General features: G+C 50.1%; 1 protein-coding gene and 1 pseudogene across 8 annotated transcripts; both read left to right on the forward strand.

The window, feature by feature from the left end:
- The first annotated feature begins 434 nt into the window (after window positions 1–434).
- Window positions 435–11284, forward strand: LOC100363281 (hypothetical; annotated as a pseudogene).
- Window positions 11253–16486, forward strand: Repin1 (replication initiator 1). 8 transcript variants are annotated; one of them, NM_001398903.1, is given in 3 exon segments: window positions 11253–11593; window positions 12390–12513; window positions 13721–16486. In NM_001398903.1, coding segments are annotated over 3 exon segments (1824 nt in total). In that variant the 5' UTR covers window positions 11253–11554; the 3' UTR covers window positions 15382–16486.
- Window positions 16487–18637: the final 2151 nt, after the last annotated feature.

The following is an 18637-nucleotide window of genomic DNA, read 5'->3' on the forward strand; positions in this document are numbered from 1 at the left end:
GGCATATTACTATACAACGTACTATTCATAAACTGTATATGTGATAATAATTAATTTTAGTATGGTATCGGGTGGAGATGATGAAGGAATATTGTTATACAGTTGTTATACACATCACAATTTTGCTGTTTCAAATAATACATAATTAAAAAGGCTTCCCTCACCGATACTGAGCTGTGTCTCCTCCTTTCCTAAGAAGGCCAAGGCAGACTGCTTATCTGATGAAGATGGAGTTTCTGAGCTAACTGAAGATGTACCCGAGTTTCAAACAAACCAGAGGGTAAAGACGGGGGGTCGAGGCGACTGTATTGGTTTCCTTTCTGTTAGTGCAATAGGATACCACCACATAGAAAGAAGAGCTGACAATGGCGGAGGAGGAGAGCTCGCAATGGTGGAGAAGGAGAGCTCACAATGGCGGAGGAGGAGAGCTCGCAATGGCGGAGAAGGAGAGCTCACAATGGCGGAGGAGGAGAGCTCGCAATGGCGGAGAAGGAGAGCTCACAATGGCGGAGGAGGAGAGCTCGCAATGGCGGAGAAGGAGAGCTCACAATGGCGGAGGAGGAGAGCTCGCAATGGCGGAGGAGGCATGGTAGAGGCTTACTTCCTTCAGCAAGGCTGTGCCTCCCCATAACCTCCTTAAACAATGCCACAAATGAGACCGAGTATCCAAATGCGCGCCTATAGGGACTTCATTCAAGCCAACACAGTGACAATTCTTTCAATCACCTGAGTGGCTCTACTGAAAGGGTGTTCGGGCAGGCTGAAGCCGCAGCCCAAGGGCTTAGTTATTTAGTAAAGAAGTACAGAGGACACCTGCAAACAACAGCACTGCAGCCACGGGGAGCAAAGTGCTCATGATGCATGTGCTCTGCTGCACCCCACAGCCTTTGCCGTGACAAGACAGAGTTTCTGTCCTTCTCTGAGCCAGACCTGGCTTTTAGTAGATACTAAAGCAAGGGCAGACAAACACACACTGGCTTCTAAATCCATTTTTAGAAAAGATTTATTTATTTTATGTATGTGAGTACACTGTCACTGTCTTCAGACACAGCAGAAGAGGGCATTGGATCTCACCACAGATGGCTGTGAGCCACCATGTGGTTGCTGGGAATTGAACTCAGGACCTCTGGGAGAGCAGTCAGTGCTCTTAACTGCTGAGCCATCTCTCCAGCCTCTAAATCCATTTAAAAAAATAAATTGAATAAAGTGTGACTGGACCCCAGTTAGGCATTAATAGAGGTGTGTAAGAATAGTCTTTTGAAGGGATAACAAAGGATTTTTAAACCAAGCTAAGCACTTGCTCTCTCTCTAGACAAGCACCTGATGGTGTGATGTGTTCCTGGCAACGCCTTGGACTATGTCACAAAGAGGTGTGGAAGTAAATTGCAGAGTGCCTTCCACCAAGTGTGTTCTTGTGTCATGATGTCAGACCCTCTTCAGAGGCAGGGCTCTCCAAAGTGTCTTGCACCCAGTTATTTTGACTGGACTAATGCTCTAGATGAAACAGTGGGTAAGGCCCTGATGCAGAGTCTGTCTGAGAGGCTTTTTGTCTTGCTCATTACTGCTCTCATAGACTGATGGACTCTTTCTCTGTGAATAGTGGCACTACTTCTCTTGCTTTTAGGCTTCCCTGTCCTGCTTAACAAAGGCAGCCAAGGAAGAAGCTGGACAAGTCTGTGTGGTCTCCTTAGGTTGGTGGAGCTGTGGGGCGGAGCTAACGTTGTCATCTTTCTTACAAGCACCTGGTGGGCAGGCACCTTGAGCCAGATACCTTTCAAGATGCTGCTGTACAACAAACCAAACATCTGTCTTCTTATAGCTCATTTTGTGGTGGGGAGCAGGAAAAGAGCCTTGTAAGTGTCTGCTGCATCAGCAGATGCTACGAAGAACGTTAAAGCTGAGCCCTGGGCTAGAAGGCATGGGAATGGTGTGATGGGCTGAATAGCACACCCCGAAGGTGACCCTTCCCCTATTTGGGAATCTTACCTTACATGATCAAAAACTCACTGATCAAACTGAGTCGTGACATGAGGAGGTTGGAGAGATGGCTCAGGCATAAGAGCATTTGCAGTTCTTGTAGAGGACCTGAGTTCAGTTCCCAGCATCCACATCGAGCAACTCACAACTGCCCTCTTCTGGTCTCCTCAGGCATCTGCATGCATGTGTGTGCTCACGAACACACACACGCCCCCACACAGAGCCACAAACACACATGAATAAAAGTAAAATATTTTAATAATGATAATAGATTAAATTGGGAAAAATATGAAAACTTGGAAAGCGTCTAGATAAAGATAGAAGAGAAATAAAACAGCTTTGTTTGAAGCCATGATGAGAGCTGCTGAGAATGCAGACATGAAAACCCACCCTTTTCCATAGTCTGCTAGACACACACACCTGCTTCAGTATTACAGACCCCCTGATGGCTCATCTACCTTGTCACCTTGTCCCGGCTTGGAACTGCCTAGGAGACACACCTCTGGGAATGTCTCTAAGAGAGTCTCCAGAGATGTTTAGCTGAGGAGAACCTCCCCTGAGTGTGAATGGCATCCTGGATGAGGGCCTTTGTCAGAGCCTCCTGGGTCCTCTGCAGTGTTTCACCCCCCCCCCCCCGTCAGACCCTTCTGGGTCCCTTGCACGGTTTGACCCATGCTGAGCCTTAGGGATGCATGTGGAAGCCTTCTGTTCCTAACAAAGGAACAGCCTGGCCTGGACACACCTGGTTGTGTCAATTCGTTCCTGCCTTTTGTCTTTTCCCAGAGTTTTGATTTTGGGATTTAGGCTGGTCTTCCTGGATTTCTCTCCAGTAAGTTCGGGGCACATATTCGGTCAATTTTGCCTTTAGCCCGGGTTTCCCACTGTGCTTCCCAGATTTTTCCACATGGTCAACTTGGGGTATATATTCGGTGAATAAAGCTACAGAATTACCTTTTTCTTGCTTAACACCAATAACCCGTGTGTGTGTGTGTGTGTGTGTGTGTGTGTGTGTTCTTTAATCCAGCAGGCTTATGCCCAATTCTCGGTGCCGTGTCGGTGCGGGCATGGACAGGGCTTAGCTTGAATAGAAGGAGAAAGCAAGTTGATCACCATCATCTCTCTCTCCTGCCTGACTGCAGAGATAACGTATCAGCTGCCTCAGGCTCCGGCTGCTGCAGCTGGCTCTGCTTCCTGCCGTGGTGGACCGTTCCCTCAGACCATGATGTGAGGTAAACTCTTCAGGAGTTTGTGTCAGGTAGTCCATCACAGCAGTGAGGGAGGCACCTCCTATACCCCTTAAAGCACACACACAAGAAACTTAATCTGCAATGTGCAATGTTAGAGTTGGGCCTTAAAACGGTGATTAGGTCTTGAGAGAACAGACTGATGCTGCTATTGAATGAGTGGGTTCCTGAAAAGGGATATGTGGGCCTCACTTGCGCCTCCTCTCATGTGTGATGTATATATGCCATTTGTTCTTCCACCATCCATTATGAAGATTCTCATCAGGTGTGAGCCCTTTGGCTTTGACCTTCTCAGCTTCTAGAACTATAAGAAGTCAATCTCTGTTCTTTATAAATCCCCAGGTTGGGAACTGGACATGGTGGTTCCAGCCTGTAATCCCAGCAGTGGGGAGGCTGAGTTAGGAGGGTTACAAATTCCAAGGTAGCCTAGACTACATAGCCTGTCTCAAAACAAGTCTAAACCAAAACCAAATAAAATATTACCCAGTCCTGGTGCTGGAGAGCTGGTGGGCTGACCAGCTCAGGTAATTCTTGGGCCCAGATCCAGGCCTTTGAATTGGCCCACAGCAATACCCAGCCCATCTATGAACTGCTGGACTGTGTGAAGGGGCTCATCCTACAGATCCAAAACAGCAAGATCTCCATGACGCAGAGCAACAACAGGATAGGCAAGAGGAGTCCCAGTGAGGTTCCACTATTGATAGAGTAGCAGAAGGCTGAGGTCTCAGACCAGATCAATGAGTCATTCACAAGCAAGGAAGTGTGAACAAAAGGCTATACTGTGGGACACACTGTGACACACTACAGCTTTCATAACAGATTTTTTTTGTTTCTGTTTCAGAAGAGGTTGCAAGAGTGGAGGATGGATGTGAGGTGGGGGTATTTTTAAAAATTACCCACTCTCAAATCTTTTACATAGGAGAATGAGTAGTTCTCAGGCAGGAGGACCCGATATCATCATCTGTCACTAGTACTTCACTCTAAATTCTATCAGTGATTAGAGAAAGCCACTCACTTGTGCTTCTATTGCCCGCATCCAAAGGGAACCTTGTGTGTATCTTTAAGGCAAGGTCTCCTGTAGTCTAGGCTGGTTTGGCATTTACTATCTGGTCAAGGGTGGTCTTGAACTCCTGACCCTCCTGCCTATATTTCCTCAGTGCTGAGTTTGCAGGCATGCCATTACCTACGTTTATGACTGGAAGTTGCCTTGCCACTTGGAAACCTCAGAAGTTCCCCACTCCCTGGAGCCTGGATGATCAGTTCGATTTGCTTTGATGATTACAATTCCATGATGTGACTTTTGTCCTGGTGTAAGACGATCGCTGTAGGTGACCTTGGAGAGAGGCACCATAGCTTTAAGAAAGAATTAATCGGGCCTCAAATAGACAGACGTTCTCAACTACAAGTTTTCTGGGGTGAATGTCTTAGCCAAGGGGGAGCCTGCTGTGGGGAGGTTTTTTTTTCCTTTTTGCCTGTATTTGTTGGTATAGTGATCCTGGATTATCTGGGCACACTTGCCTGGGCCTTTATATGTTGATGCATGGAAATTCCATGTAGCAAAGTGACACTGAGGCTGGACACTTTGCTTTGCAGATGGTGGGAGGGGCTATGAGCCAAGGACAGGAGGATACAGCTGCAGAGCAAGGCAGGGACACAGGTTCTCCCTGGAGAAAGGTGGTTGGCCCATCAGACAACTTGATTTCATTTTGGAATTTTGAAAGAATAAGCTGGGTTGTTAAGTCAGCAACCTGGTGACATTTTATTACAACAGCTCCAAGGAATGTAGTGTGAAGGTGGGACAAGTGAACCAAAATTTGAATCCAGGCAAAACTGAGTCCTGAGAGGAACTGTAGGGCATCATCTGGGCAGACAGCCCAGCAGAGGCTGGTTGGAAGCAATTTGTGACTGGCCAGAGCTGAGGTCAGCAGGTATTCAATGTGCCTGAGAGTGGCTGGCTATTCCAGTTCATGCCATAGTGGTACTGGTTTGGATGCTATTAAAAATTACAAAGGAGGGATAGAGTGTTTGCTGAGAATGTACAAAGCCCTGGGTTCAGTGACCAGCATCATATAAACTCTGTGTGGCAAAATATATCTGTAATCCTATCATAAAGAGACGAGGCTGGAGGATAAGTAGTTCAAGGCCATCACTGGCTCTATTATAAATCTGTGGCCAGACTAGGTGACATGGAACCCCATCTGAAACACACACACACACACACACACACACACTTTCTCTCTCTCTCTCTCTCTCTCTCTCTCTCTCTCTCTCTCTCTCTCTCTCTCTCAGGCAAGGATGCAGTCTGCCCTGATTCACCTTTAAAAGTGTCAAACTGATGAAGGGAAAGAAACAAGGGGGAAGCTGGAGAGTGGGCAGCTGCTGGGGGTGGGCAGAGAACCTCATGGCTGTGGGGCACCCACACACATTCTCTTCCTCTGCAGGAAACCTGAGTTACCTACTGGCTTCCTTCCTACCAGCTGTATTCTGTTTCTTTTAGCAGAAGAGACTCCAGGAACTGGGTATGCAATAGAAAAGCGCCTCCTGTAGCAGAGCTGACACCCGATCTCCACTCAAGGCTGAGGGCCTCTCGTGGCCTTGTCTTCCCCATGCAGTATGCATGTCTCCATGCAGCTACAGCTATTTTTAGAACATTATAGCTGAAACACTTTGATCTTTTCCACACAGGCCGTCAAGGGCATTTCCATCTAAGATGCTAACCTTTGGAAAGGCTGGGGCTGATTTAGAATGGTGTGTGTGTGTGTGTGTGTGTGTGTGCGTGTGTGTGTGTGTGTGTGTGTGTATCTAAGTGTGTTTGTGTGTGTGTGTATGTGCTGTATGTGTATCTATGTAGGTGTCTGTGTGTATCTATGTGTGTGTGTCTGTGTGTGTCTATGTGTGTGTGTGTGTGTGTGTGTGTGTGTGTGTGTGTGTGTGTGTGTGTGTGAATTGCTGGAGACAGAACCTAGGGCCTTATGTGTGCTCTGCTGCTGAGCTAGATCCTCAGCCCTTTCCCTTCTTTGGACACAGTCTTGCTTTGCAACCCAAGCTGGCTTCCCATCTAAGATCCTCCTGCCTCAGTCTCTTGAGTGTGGAGATTATAGATGGGTACCACCTTTCCCAGCCTTTCAGTTTGTTTTCTATTGTAACAAAATACCTGCAATTGAGAAACTTACAAGAGAAGACGTTGACTTTGGCTCAGTGTCCTGGAGGCTGGGAAGTTCAGGATGTCACTTCTGGTGGGGACCGTATAGAATGTCACATTGTGGTGGGTTTCAAGAGGATGTGCAGACATGCATGGAAGAGACAGCATGGGAGGTACCCTGACTTTATGACAACCTGTTTCCATGAGAACCCACCCTGTCCTGTCAGAAAGGCCTTAGCCTCTCTAAAGCCCAGCCATCCTTAAAGTCTCCCATCACAAGGCTTCTCCACCTCCCTTCCCCACCTCTCTCCATGCAGGACTTGGATCTGTCAGTCAGTGTGTGTTTTAGAGGGGATAAGCCATCCTCGCTCACAGCAGACTTGCTTCAGCTGTGTCGGGGCTTCTGTGGAGGACTTCCTTTCCTCAACCTCAACAGGGTCTTAGTTGTATCTGACTCCTATCACACAATCTGGATTGACCAGAAGTCAGATGCTCCCTCCACCATTTTACACAGGTGGGGGCCACTAAGAGACTTCTAAGAGTAGTTCTCAATAAGGTGGCCTTGAATTTCAGCACATTCAGTGCCGCAATAAACAAGAGGGAATTCTAATTTTTTTTTTTTTACCATCAGTTTTCCACTGTGTTTGAAACCTAACCTAACCCAGGACTTCCTGTTAATCATAGTGACTCTGAGCTATATCACAGCTCAAACTGTGGCAAGGCAAGGTAAAGGACTTTGAGCCTCTAGGGTGGCAACTTGTGAAATGGTGGTGGGGGCCACAAAGGACAGCTAGTAAATCTTATTGATGGTTTACTTTGGTATTGTCTAAGGGCCTCCCAGGGCTTCAAGCTGTCCTCAGGGCCTTGGCTCTCCCCGGTGGTGAACATCTTCTGTCTCATAACAGGCCAGGGTGGACACAGGGCCTTTCCACATCTATTCCTTAATTGTCCCCAGCCCAGCAGCAATTTTCGTATTGGAAGGATCTTATTCTGGTCTCTCCCACTGTTTTCTTTTGTTCACCAGCTGGGAGAGCCAAGGAGGAAGGGTTGTGTAGGATGTGACGGCCAGTGGCTTGCCCTTTACCCAGGTCTTTGTGGGATATGCCTACTGCATTCTCTCCCGGAACAGCTCCGAGGGTCCTGTGATTGGCCTCACGCATGTTGTCAGAGGCAGCAGTTAATTTGCAACGTCATGGGAAATCTTTTTTTTTCTTTTTTTCTTTTTTTTTTTCGGAGCTGGGGACCGAACCCAGGGCCTTGCGCTTGCTAGGCAAGTGCTCTACCACTGAGCTAAACCCCCAACCCTATGGGAAGTCTACTACAGTGGATTCTCCCCTCTCCTCCCCCAATCCCTCATTTCCAGATTTTCATCAGCCAACCATTCAGAGATCATTAACGACATACTACAGTTAAGAACTTCTTGCCCTTCTCTCTCATTCTGGAAAGCCAGCACGGGTCACTTCTGCTGGGTCATGAGGAGACTCAGTGCCTGCACAATAGAAGATTTTTCACTTTAACTAAATATTTGCAGGATATATGAACTGGCACTGCTGGGGTATTCTGTGGGCATCTTCAGACCTGTTTTTTCATCCTCCAGCTGCTTATCCACTTAGCGATGTGAAGTGGAAACCTCTGGTTTCTTTGGAAAGTCAGTTATGTCACATGACGTTTTGCTGAAGCAGACACAGGTGGAAGAATGTTTTGCTATAGCAGACGCGTGAAAGTACACACGATGAAAGAATATAAATTTGACCCCACAGACGGTGGGAGTTAGAATATTTTTTTGCTTTGCTCCACCTCGCTATTCATTGATAAGAACACACATGTACTGATTCGCCTTACATTGTCTTACTGAGCTCTGCTTGTGGTGACACCATTTGATAGAAACTCACCAAAGAACTTCTCGTGAGGTCCCTGCGGCTTCTTGCAGCTTCTTGTCACTTCTTCGGACCCTGGCTGGTTGGCGAGCCTTGAGGTGCCTCTCACAGCTCCTTGCTGTCCTGTGTGGTGTCTGCTGAGTGGTTAGGGATGCAGCTGCTGGTCTGTGGGTGGTGGTTTGCTAGAGGACTGGATTGCTGATATCCTGACAACAGGCCTACTTCCCCTGTGTCCTAATAACCTTTCTCTTCCACTACCTCTGGTGGACGGTGGGCTAGAGGGGAGGCTGAACCCTTATTGAAGATGGCTGAAAAAATTATGCCTATAGCCACATAACTCAAAATAAGGACCAGCTCTTCCGGAAGAGACAATGACTTTCCCAGGGCCCTCCAGGGTGTCCTCAGTCTTGTCTGGTCCTGTACTGCTCCAGTAAACATGTCAAAAGCTGGGTCATTCTACATTAGGCTAGGTCACTTGGCCATTTGGCTGGCTAAGCCATCAACTCCAGGGTCTTACATTTCTGACTAGCACAAAGGCTCAGGAACTCTTGCCCACGTCCTCCTCGCCTATCATTCCCTTGCAGAGTCGAGCCTAGTGCTCTGTTCCTTTTATTTAGGTCAGAAGTAAGGACAGATGGCATCTTGTGTGTGGAGGTGGTTGGGGGAGCAGGTGGGGAGAAAAGGGCTGCTTTAGGTAGTGGCTCTCAACCTTCCTAATGCCATGACTCTTTGATACAATCCCTCACATTGTGGTGACTCCCAAGGGGTTTGAGACCCACAGGTTGAGAACCACTGGTTTAGGGCCTTGTTTAAGAAAGGAGAAGGGCTGATCACGGATGGGATGAAGTGGTCTCTGTGTGTATGAACTCTGCTCGAGGGGCTCTTGCAAGGATACAGTAAAACAACTGCATCCTCGAGGCATCCATCTGATCTGCACACTCATTAACCGCCTGCAGTTTACATTTCACGCTCACTCTGCTGGGCCCATCACCGTAGTGCTTTCCCCACCACCAACTGCAGTGGTTAAGGGTGAGGCTGCCGTGTTCCCATCACCCACCGTGCAGCTGTGCTGCCTCTGAACATCTCCCAGGCTCAGAACGACATTTGTAAAATGAGGAGCAGAGAGCCTGCTTCATGGGGCTGTTGAGGGGGTGGATCGAGCGGTGCATGAGGAGTTTGTCACCATACTGCACAGAAGAAGCAAGTTCCCCTGAGGGTTTAATCAGTCACAAAACATGCAGGTGAAACCGGCGGGTCTTACAAAATCTCCTGCAACCTTTGTGCTGGGTGCATGCTCTGCACGTGCTCCTTCCGTGCTTGTGTGGAGGGGAGCTCTATCATCTCAGCTGTACTGTATGGGAAGTGTGAATGGTCTCTGTGTAGCCCACATACCAAGAACTCCAAAGTGAGAGGAGGAGGATGACCCACATAGTGCAGAGATGCACATCTCCACTCGCTCCAAACACAAACCGGGTTTCATAATATTGACACATTCTAAAGTTCATGTGGAAAAACAGGAGCGATTCTGGACAAGGAATTTGAAAATCAAAACAAGACAGACTCACTGTAGGGGGTGCTGAGACTGCGAAGTGGTTAAACTATCCTGTGATGAAACTATCAACATAAAGAGTAGCTGGGGGCAGATGACTTTCCAAACACAAACAGAAAGGTGAACACCAGAAGGAAAACGATGGGCAGATTAATTAATGCTGCTGGGTGAGGCAGGCAACCTGTAATTCCAGCACTCGGGAGACAGGCAACTGGGTTTGGTTATGAGGTCAGTGGGGTCTGCATAGTGAGATCTTGCTCCGTCCCAAAGAACAATCTTTTGGGGAAAATATTTTCCACATACATGACAAATTAACACTTTTAAGCATGAAACCCAAACAACAAAACCAATTTTCCCAGCCTTGAAAGTGAGCAAATAGAAAATCAGGCAAAATTCTCAAAAGTCATAGCATAAACTGGTTAAAAAAAATCATGCAAAAGAAACAATTCAGGAAACCAGCAATCTGAGAAACAAAAACTGAAGCAAATAGTCATTTAAATTAAATTTGCGGAAATAGCCCATGTTGTCAAGGAAATGGAAAAATGGTCATTTCTCAGGGATAACTAATGAGTCTTGGATGATCATTTAAAAATATACACCTTGTCTTTGACCATCTGTTCTCACCTCCAAAAGTTTGATCCTGGGCATGGGGAATGAGGCCTTAATCTATAAGGATATAGGAATAATGTGTAATACAACCATTAAAATATATGAAAGAGAACAATGAAATGGGAGAAAATTTATAATATCTTAAGTGAAGAGCCAGCATATACAGTTGCAAGGGATTACCCCAGGCTTCCTCAGAATAAAATACTATTTAGAACATTCGAGTATGTCAAAATACCAAATGTAATTGACTCTAGGAGGCTAATATATGAGAGGGCTAGATGGCCCTCAATTTTCTACATATGGGAGAGATTTTAAAAGTGTTTTTTTTTTTAAATAATTGTACAATCCAAATTCTGTTGAAAGCATTAAAAGACACTGGTCTGGAAGCTCCAAGATGGGGTTCTTTTGGAAAGCCAAGGCCACCTGCTAGTGGGTGGTGAGTCATCACCACAGGCTTGCACCTGCCTCCGCAGACGCCACACTGGCTGCTGTGCCTTTCTATGGGTAAATGACCCACTTGTGCCAACAGCCACCTGGGCCTGGCCTGCATCTCTAGAGCTCAGGCAACTCCGGATCTTAGTTGTGGGAATAGAGGGCCTTGCAGAATTCACAGTTGCGGTCCATTCATTATCCGTCCAGATGCGCTCTGTTGCCGTGGTGCTGCGTTGCAGCCACAAGCTAGAGCGCCCTGGGCAAAGCCCCAGGCTCGACGCCAGGAGAACCATTGCTGTCTTGTCTAGTTCTCTCTGGCTTTGACTCTTTAAAAAAAGCCAGTAAGGGTGGACCAGACGCAGTGACCACAGCCTGGCCACAAGGTGGCCCAGGGGCGAGCATCCTCTGCAGGGCAGAGGGCTAGGAAACTGAAGCTCCGACTCGTGGCTAAACCGGAGCTGATGGCTGCCATGGCGACGGAGCCAGGGGGCCCTCCTTGGCCTTGTGCCCGAGCAGGAGAGCAGCGGGGTGACCTGGCCCGCCCCGCCCCCAGGCCGCGGCCGCCTAGCCGAGACTGACCCTCCGCAGCTCCTGTAGTCACGTGGAGCTGGGAACCCGGCGCGTGGGGGGAGGTTGGGGACGGGCCTGGCAGTTGTGAACTCGAACCTGCTGCTGTCGCCGCTGCAGGGCGGGGAACCGGCCGCAGAGGCCGGCTTGGTGCTCTATGGATGGGCGCCGCGTCCCTGCAGAGCACGCGGGAGAGGTATGGCTCGAGTAGGGGCGCAGGGGCCACGGAGGGCGTGCGGGGGCAGCTCCACCTGTGGGGCGCGTGACCGTGAGTGTGTGCGGCTGTGGGGTTCGCGCGCGCGCGGAATGGGGAGGAGGGAGTGTTGCTGCGCCGGGCGAGCGCACCTGCGCACAGGCTCCGCGGGCTGCGCCGTGCGTGGGACCCGAGATGGCCCACTCGCTAATCGGAACTGGACCGGCGAGCCAGCGAATGTGGACGGAGGACACGCACGGATACAAAGGGGGAGTGTGTGGGCATGCTCCCACCCGGGGCTGCCTTAGATATCCAAGGGGATTCTGGCGAGTCCCAGGCACACTGGCGCTCTCTGCTTAGACCCTCGGGAAACAGGCCTGGAATTTATGTTGCGAGGAGAGTGGGGGAAGGGGAGCCAATAGGGATTCCAGAGTTACTGCCTAGGCAGCCCTTTGGCCACCGAGAAAGAACCTCGCCGCAGTTGGAGAATTCTTCTGTGGCCCTACCAGGCTAGGAGGTGGCCCCTAAAGGCAGCACTGTGCTTGCATAGTGAAGGGTCATATTCATGCTTTAGTCCAGTGCCCGCTAGGTCATTCGGCCAGGCTGGGTATGGAGCTTAAGGCTGAATGAACCCTGTAGCCTTGAATCTGGGAGGGACTGGGTGATGACACAAACCTGCCCTGGCAGAGCGCAGAGCCTCACACTCCCTTTTTTTCTCCCTTCCCCAGGTAAGGCTGACCTCTCAGCAGTTAGAGGTCTGAGCTCTGCCATGGGGATAGGGATGTCTTTATTGCTACAGTTTTCTCTGACATCCGGGGGCTACCGAAGTGTGGGCCGAAGCAGGCGCTGCAGCAGAAGTATCCCCAGGAACATCCCCAGAAGGAGCTGGAAAAAGCCTCATCCCCAGCTCTGCAGTCTTCAGGGTAGAGTTTGGCCTTTCTTGTGCCCTCAAACCAACCCCAAACTGAGCGCTCATGTCTCGTATACTTGCAGAACAGGGACGTACTGGGGAAGGAATCCATTCTCATATCGTGGAGTCTTCCCTGGGTTCAGGCGTGGGTGGAGTGGGGGTTGATGGGGTTGTGAGTCAGTCCGTAGTCCCTCAAGAGAGCAGGTTGTAAAGGACCCAGGAGGCTGCCTCTGGACAGAGGCCATGAGCAGACATGAAAGTCTCTGGAAAGTCTTACTGCCACCCCTCAACTGACTCTGTGTAGGAGGCTCTCAGGAATCTGGGCTCCCTGTGGGGTATAGCCGAAGATGGGGCAGTCCTTGGCCCGGTTTGGGCAGGATCAGGCAAGGGACAGAGATTACAATCTCTTCTTCCCACTCGTTTCTTTACCCCAGCAATCCCTAGCACTCTTAAGAGGTGCTGAGCCAGGGTTCTTCCTCACCTCAGGGGAGGGGCAGCAGACTGTAGGTGTTCCTTGGGTTGAGAAGTGCTTCCCCCCAACCCCCATCCAATGTTCCAATTGCAATTGCTTGGGTGTGGTTGGAGAAGGCTGGCAGGCAGACTGTGGATAGTCTGGATACGAGGTGGCCTGGCATTAGAGCCACCTTGCCCACCTCCTGGGTCTGAAGAAAGGCTGTTCCCACTTGCCCTCCATGCTTAGAGCCGAGCTGGAGAGGCTGAAAGAACCTTCCCAAGGTTTTAGTCAGATGGGTTTTGAGGAGATCTCCGCACACCTAGGTGTTAATGAGGAGTACACACTGGCCTGGATGTTCACCAGATCCTGTTCCCAACTTTGGTTTACTAATGGTTTACAGTGTCACCTCAGGCAAGTCCTACCACCATTTTATGCCTCAAACTTGCTTCATGTGTCAAGTAGGGAGCTCCGATGTGGTAGAAGGGAGTGCCTGCCACAGGGAAAGGCAACAGGAGGTAGGGTACAGTACGAATATTCAAGAATATTTTCTGTAAGTCCTTCTGACGTAAGGTAGATACCATGGGAGAAATCCCAAGGAGTATCAACATGCCTCCCTTCTGTAAGTTTCCAGGGCAATAAAGATACCAAAATAGCAACAAAATAGAACAGCGATGACAGTTCGCAAAGGGAAGCTTTCTTCTTCCTTGGGGTCGGAAAGGAGAAACTGGGGTTAGTTCCTGCAGTGATTGTGCTTTTCCATCCTCAGCAGAGGAAGAACCGATGCTGGAACGGCGCTGCAGGGGCCCCACGGCCATGGGCCCAGCCCATCCCTGGCTTTTTTCTGGGCCCTCCCAGGAGTCCTCCCAGCCCAACAGAGGGTTGAGGTATCAAGGCAAATCAGTAGCACAGCCAGGAGGCCCAGCCCCAGTCAAGGTCCATCGTTGTGCCCACTGTCGGAAGCGTTTCCCAGGCTGGGTGGCCCTGTGGCTTCACACTCGGCGGTGCCAGGCCCGGCTGCCTCTGCCCTGCCATGAGTGCAACCAGCGCTTTCGCCACGCCCCCTTCTTAGCGCTGCATCTTCAGGTTCATGCTTCTGCAGTCCCTGACCTGGGTTTCATCTGCCACCTATGTGGGCATAGCTTCCGAGGCTGGGTAGCCCTGGTTCTGCATCTGCGGGCTCACTCGGCTTCAAAGAGGCCCATCACTTGCCCTGAATGCAACAAACGCTTCTGGCGACAAAAACAGCTTCGAGCTCACCTGCGGAGGTGCCAGCCCCCTGCCCCTGAGGCCCGGCCCTTCATATGTGGCAACTGTGGCCGGAGCTTCGCCCAATGGGACCAGCTCGTTGTTCACAAGAGGGTGCACGTGGCTGAGGCCTTGGAGGAGGCAGCAGCCAAGGCCCTGGGTCCTCGCCCGCGAGGACGTCCTTCAGTGACTGCTCCCAGGCCTGGTGGAGATGCTGTGGACCGCCCCTTCCAGTGTGCCTGCTGCGGCAAGCGCTTCCGCCACAAGCCCAACCTGATTGCCCACCGCCGCGTGCACACTGGCGAGCGACCACACCAGTGCCCAGAGTGCGGGAAGCGTTTCACCAACAAGCCCTACCTGACCTCGCACCGCCGTATACATACGGGCGAGAAGCCCTACCCATGCACCGAGTGTGGCCGCCGCTTCCGCCACAAACCCAACCTGTTGTCGCACAGTAAAATCCACAAGCGCTCAGAGGTCTCAGCGCAGGCTGCCTCCCACACCGGGAGTCACTTGATTGCAGCGGAGCCTATGGCACAACCTGCGCTTGGGGTGCCCCTGGGGTCCCTGAGGACCCCGGCCGAGGCACCTGCGTCCCTGCATAGCTGCACTGACTGCGGCCGCAGCTTCCGGCTGGAGCGTTTCCTGCGGCTACACCAGCGGCAGCACACAGGCGAGAGGCCCTTCACCTGCACAGAGTGTGGCAAGAACTTCGGCAAGAAAACGCACCTGGTGGCGCACTCACGCGTGCACTCGGGCGAGCGGCCCTTTGCCTGCGAGGAGTGTGGTCGCCGTTTCTCACAGGGCAGCCACCTGGCAGCCCACCGGCGCGACCATGCACCAGAGAGACCCTTTGTGTGCCCAGACTGCGGCAAGGCTTTCCGCCACAAGCCCTACCTGGCCGCGCACCGACGCATCCACACAGGCGAGAAGCCCTATGTGTGTCCCGACTGTGGCAAAGCTTTCAGCCAGAAGTCCAACCTGGTGTCCCACCGGCGCATCCACACAGGTGAGCGGCCCTACGCCTGCCCCGACTGTGATCGCAGCTTCAGTCAGAAGTCCAACCTTATCACACACCGGAAGAGCCACATCCGGGATGGCGCCTTCTGCTGTGCCATCTGCGGCCAGACCTTTGACGATGAGGACCGTCTCTTGATGCACCAGAAGAAGCACGATGCCTGAGAGGGACCCAGGAAGACAGGCCTAGATGTCCTTGGCAACAGGGTGTCAGTGGCCTGGGTGGGGTACCTACACTGACACTGTTAGAGGGACAGGCGGAGATCCCAGAGGGATAGAGGAGACAGTGATCTGGGCTCTGTTTAGGAATGGACTTTCTCCCAGGTGACCAGGGAACCCATTTTAGAATGCCGGGATCTGGGTTTGAGCTAGTCAGGCCCCCAGCTGGTTTTTCTAAAGGTCAACTGAGACTGCCCTGTACCCTGGAAAAAATAGCAATAGCAGCCCCATCTACCCTTTGAGTCCTCAACTAGCCACCAGTGGGAAGGGAGCCACTCCATCCTCTGGTGTTAACGCCTTAATGTCCCCAGTCTTTACTATGAGTTACTTCAGGTCTTTTTTTTTTTTTTTTTTTTTTTAAAGTAGGTGTGGTATAGTCGTTAGCAAATGAATCCTGGAGCAGGGAAAATGGGCCAGCCGGCTGCACCTTGGTGAACCTGCTGGCTTGTTAGGCAGCAGCAGACATGAAGCTGAGCTGTTTGTTTCCTTCCTTCCTTCCTTCCTTCCTTCCTTCCTTCCTTCCTTTTTTCTTTTTTACCAGAACCTTTCTGCAATGCCTCCAGCAGAGGTACCCAGATGTGTAGCGACCCATCCACAGCTAGCAATTCCATCTCTTTTGTGCATATTATCCTCCCAGGGCATTTATTTACTCCTTTACCTGCCTGGCTTTTTATCTGCCCGCTCTTCCCCAAATATACGCCTTCCTGGTGATTTTGTTTAAACCCCTGACCCTCCCCAACTCTTTTCAGAGCTTCAGGGGTTATGTGAAAGACTAGCTGGGGGGTTGGCTGCAGGGAAAGTCCTGGGTAGATTTCCTTTTTAAGGTTTCCAGGGTATAGATGCCAGCCTCTACCCATGCACCTGGGTGCTGGGTCACCGTTACCTCCAGAAGGCATTGCTTCTACTGTCTAATTGTTAGAAATTCTTACAAGGATTGGGTTCTGCTTTCCTATGACTTCTGCCTACTGGGTCTTGTTTTGTTCCTTGGATCGAAACGTAACAACCATTTACCTTCCTTTACAAACTAGAGAATAAAGATTTGGTTTTAGAACTCGTGGCTGCTGGTGTTCTTTTCTGCAAGAGCTGAAGTGATGGGGGAGCAAATGTCACTCTGTTCCCCAAAAGGGAGCCTGGACATGGGGTTTGGGAAGCCACTGACTTCCCACCCCCACCCCGAGTCCTTGTTGGAGGCAGAGGTAGATATACCCAGCCTCTGCAAATTCTGTGTGGTGGGAAAGAGCACCAGAGAACAAGGATGCTCATTTTGGAACCGAGGTCTTGTAATATGAGACCCAGGATAATCATTATTTTTCTTATCACACGTCACATTACAAGAGCCTCCTTTGAAGGGCAGGTGGCGGACCTTCATGCTTTGGTCACTTTGCTCACATCTGCAGCCTTGTCTGGGCATTGTCATGAAAACGGGAAAGAGATGTTCTGAGCAGCAAACACAACTTAGAGCTCACATATCCCCCAACACTGACTACAGATCCACGCAGACATGAGCTCAGCCTTTTCTGGGGTCAGCTCAGAGTCAGCAGGTCCCCTAAGCTCAGGTGGTGGTGGTAGTTTGATTTTTTTTTTTTTTTTTTTTTTGGTCTGGCAGGGCCTCCCTGGTTGGTGTGCTGAATGCACATCCCTCATTGATAGCTTCACACACAGCTGGCTGCTATTCTTGTCAGGCACCACAGGCCCTGCTGCCTGTCAATTCAGCATCAATCCTCAGAGTTTTGTGAATGGGCTTTGCTAAGTTCTATCTGATCTCACCTGATGGGCTGTTCTGCATGCTCTTGTGCTCCCTTCAAACTCATGCAAACACCTGCACAGGGTCCTGGAATGCTAATTACTATAGGCTGAGACTCAGGTCTGTCTGTCTCTGACCCTTTTTGTCAAGCATGTGTGTGTTTGTGTGTTGTGTTCATGTATGTTTGTGTACATGTGTGTACACATGGAGGCCAGACCAGGAGAGGGTATTGGGCTCCCTGGAACTGGAGTTACAGATGGTTGTGAGCCCGCATGTGCTCTGAACTCCTGAGCCAACTCTTTGGCTCCTCCTTTCAGCTTTGACCACTGCTGTATACCAAAAGAAAAAAAGAAAAAGAGACAAAGAGAGAAAGCAAGCAAGCAAGCAATTAGTGTGCTGGTTTTGGTTACATAATACTGGGTTTGGGGAGATGGCTCAGTTTGTAGAACATGTATGCCTTGCAAGCATGAAGACTGGAGTGTTGCTTCCCAGAGGTCACAATTGTAATCTCACAGGTACTGAGAGCCCAGTATCTTCCCGGTTCCCTCAGTTAGCTTAGACTACTTGAAGTTCCAGGCCAATTACAGACCTTATCTCAAAAAAGATGGAAGGTGCCTAAAGATACATAATGTGATCCTCTGACCTTCACATGCAACCCAAACACATACACACTTTATAACGTAGATCCCTGTGCATGTGTATATATATGGGCATCAACACATAGTTTGCCTTTTTGGGGGGCAGGGGGACAGGGTCTAATACAGTTCTCCAGGCTGGCCTTGAATTCACTATCTCATTGTGTAATGTAGGCTAGCCTTCACTTACTGTGCTTCATTCTTTCCACGCCCGAAGCAGCCTTGATCCTGAATGTCAGTCTGGAGTCTGTCACTCTAGATTCAAAGTTCCTGGGCCACACTAGCTGGTGGAGGATCAGAAGCTAGAATGCCGCTCTGCGAGGTAGGAATGGAAATCCAGAAAGGTACATAAGCAGGTGGAAAGCCTTTCCATCTATTTCACAGGCAAACGTCCAGAAACAGAAGAGTCTCTCCTGTGATTACTGCACATGAACTTGTAGAAAACGGCTAGAAACTTGGCCCCCATTTCCATTGTGCTTAACAGCTGAACATCAGCTGGGCCTAGGGGCTTGATCAGTTATGGACTGTTGCCATGGTAGGGGTTAAAAGACACCCACCTTGATCCCAAATGAACCTTCAAAGTAGCTCTGGAGAGAAAATGCAGTTTCCCTGTAGTTGACCCCACTGTGATTTCCCAGCTGTGACCAAACTTGAGACAAGGGTGGGAGGAATTCCTATCAGATGTATAGGAAGGGATGGGAACAAACACATTTTCCTAGAGGTGTTTGGGAACCAGTCACCCTCCTTGGCAGTCTGGACCTGGTCACCAGCTAGAGGATGTTTCACTCAACTCAACTCTAGTGCGCAGTGAAATTAGGTGCGG

Source organism: Rattus norvegicus, chromosome 4 (assembly GCF_036323735.1).
Source record: "Rattus norvegicus strain BN/NHsdMcwi chromosome 4, GRCr8, whole genome shotgun sequence".
Taxonomy (NCBI): Eukaryota; Metazoa; Chordata; class Mammalia; order Rodentia; family Muridae; genus Rattus; species Rattus norvegicus.

Coding starts and splice junctions, on each gene's coding strand:
- Repin1 (XM_006236427.5), top strand. CDS start 12,360: ATGGGGATAGGGATGTCTTTATTGCTACAGTTTTCTCTGACATCCGGG. Junction 12,514..13,720: donor CCAGCTCTGCAGTCTTCAGG/GTAGAGTTTGGC, acceptor TTCCATCCTCAG/CAGAGGAAGAACCGATGCTG.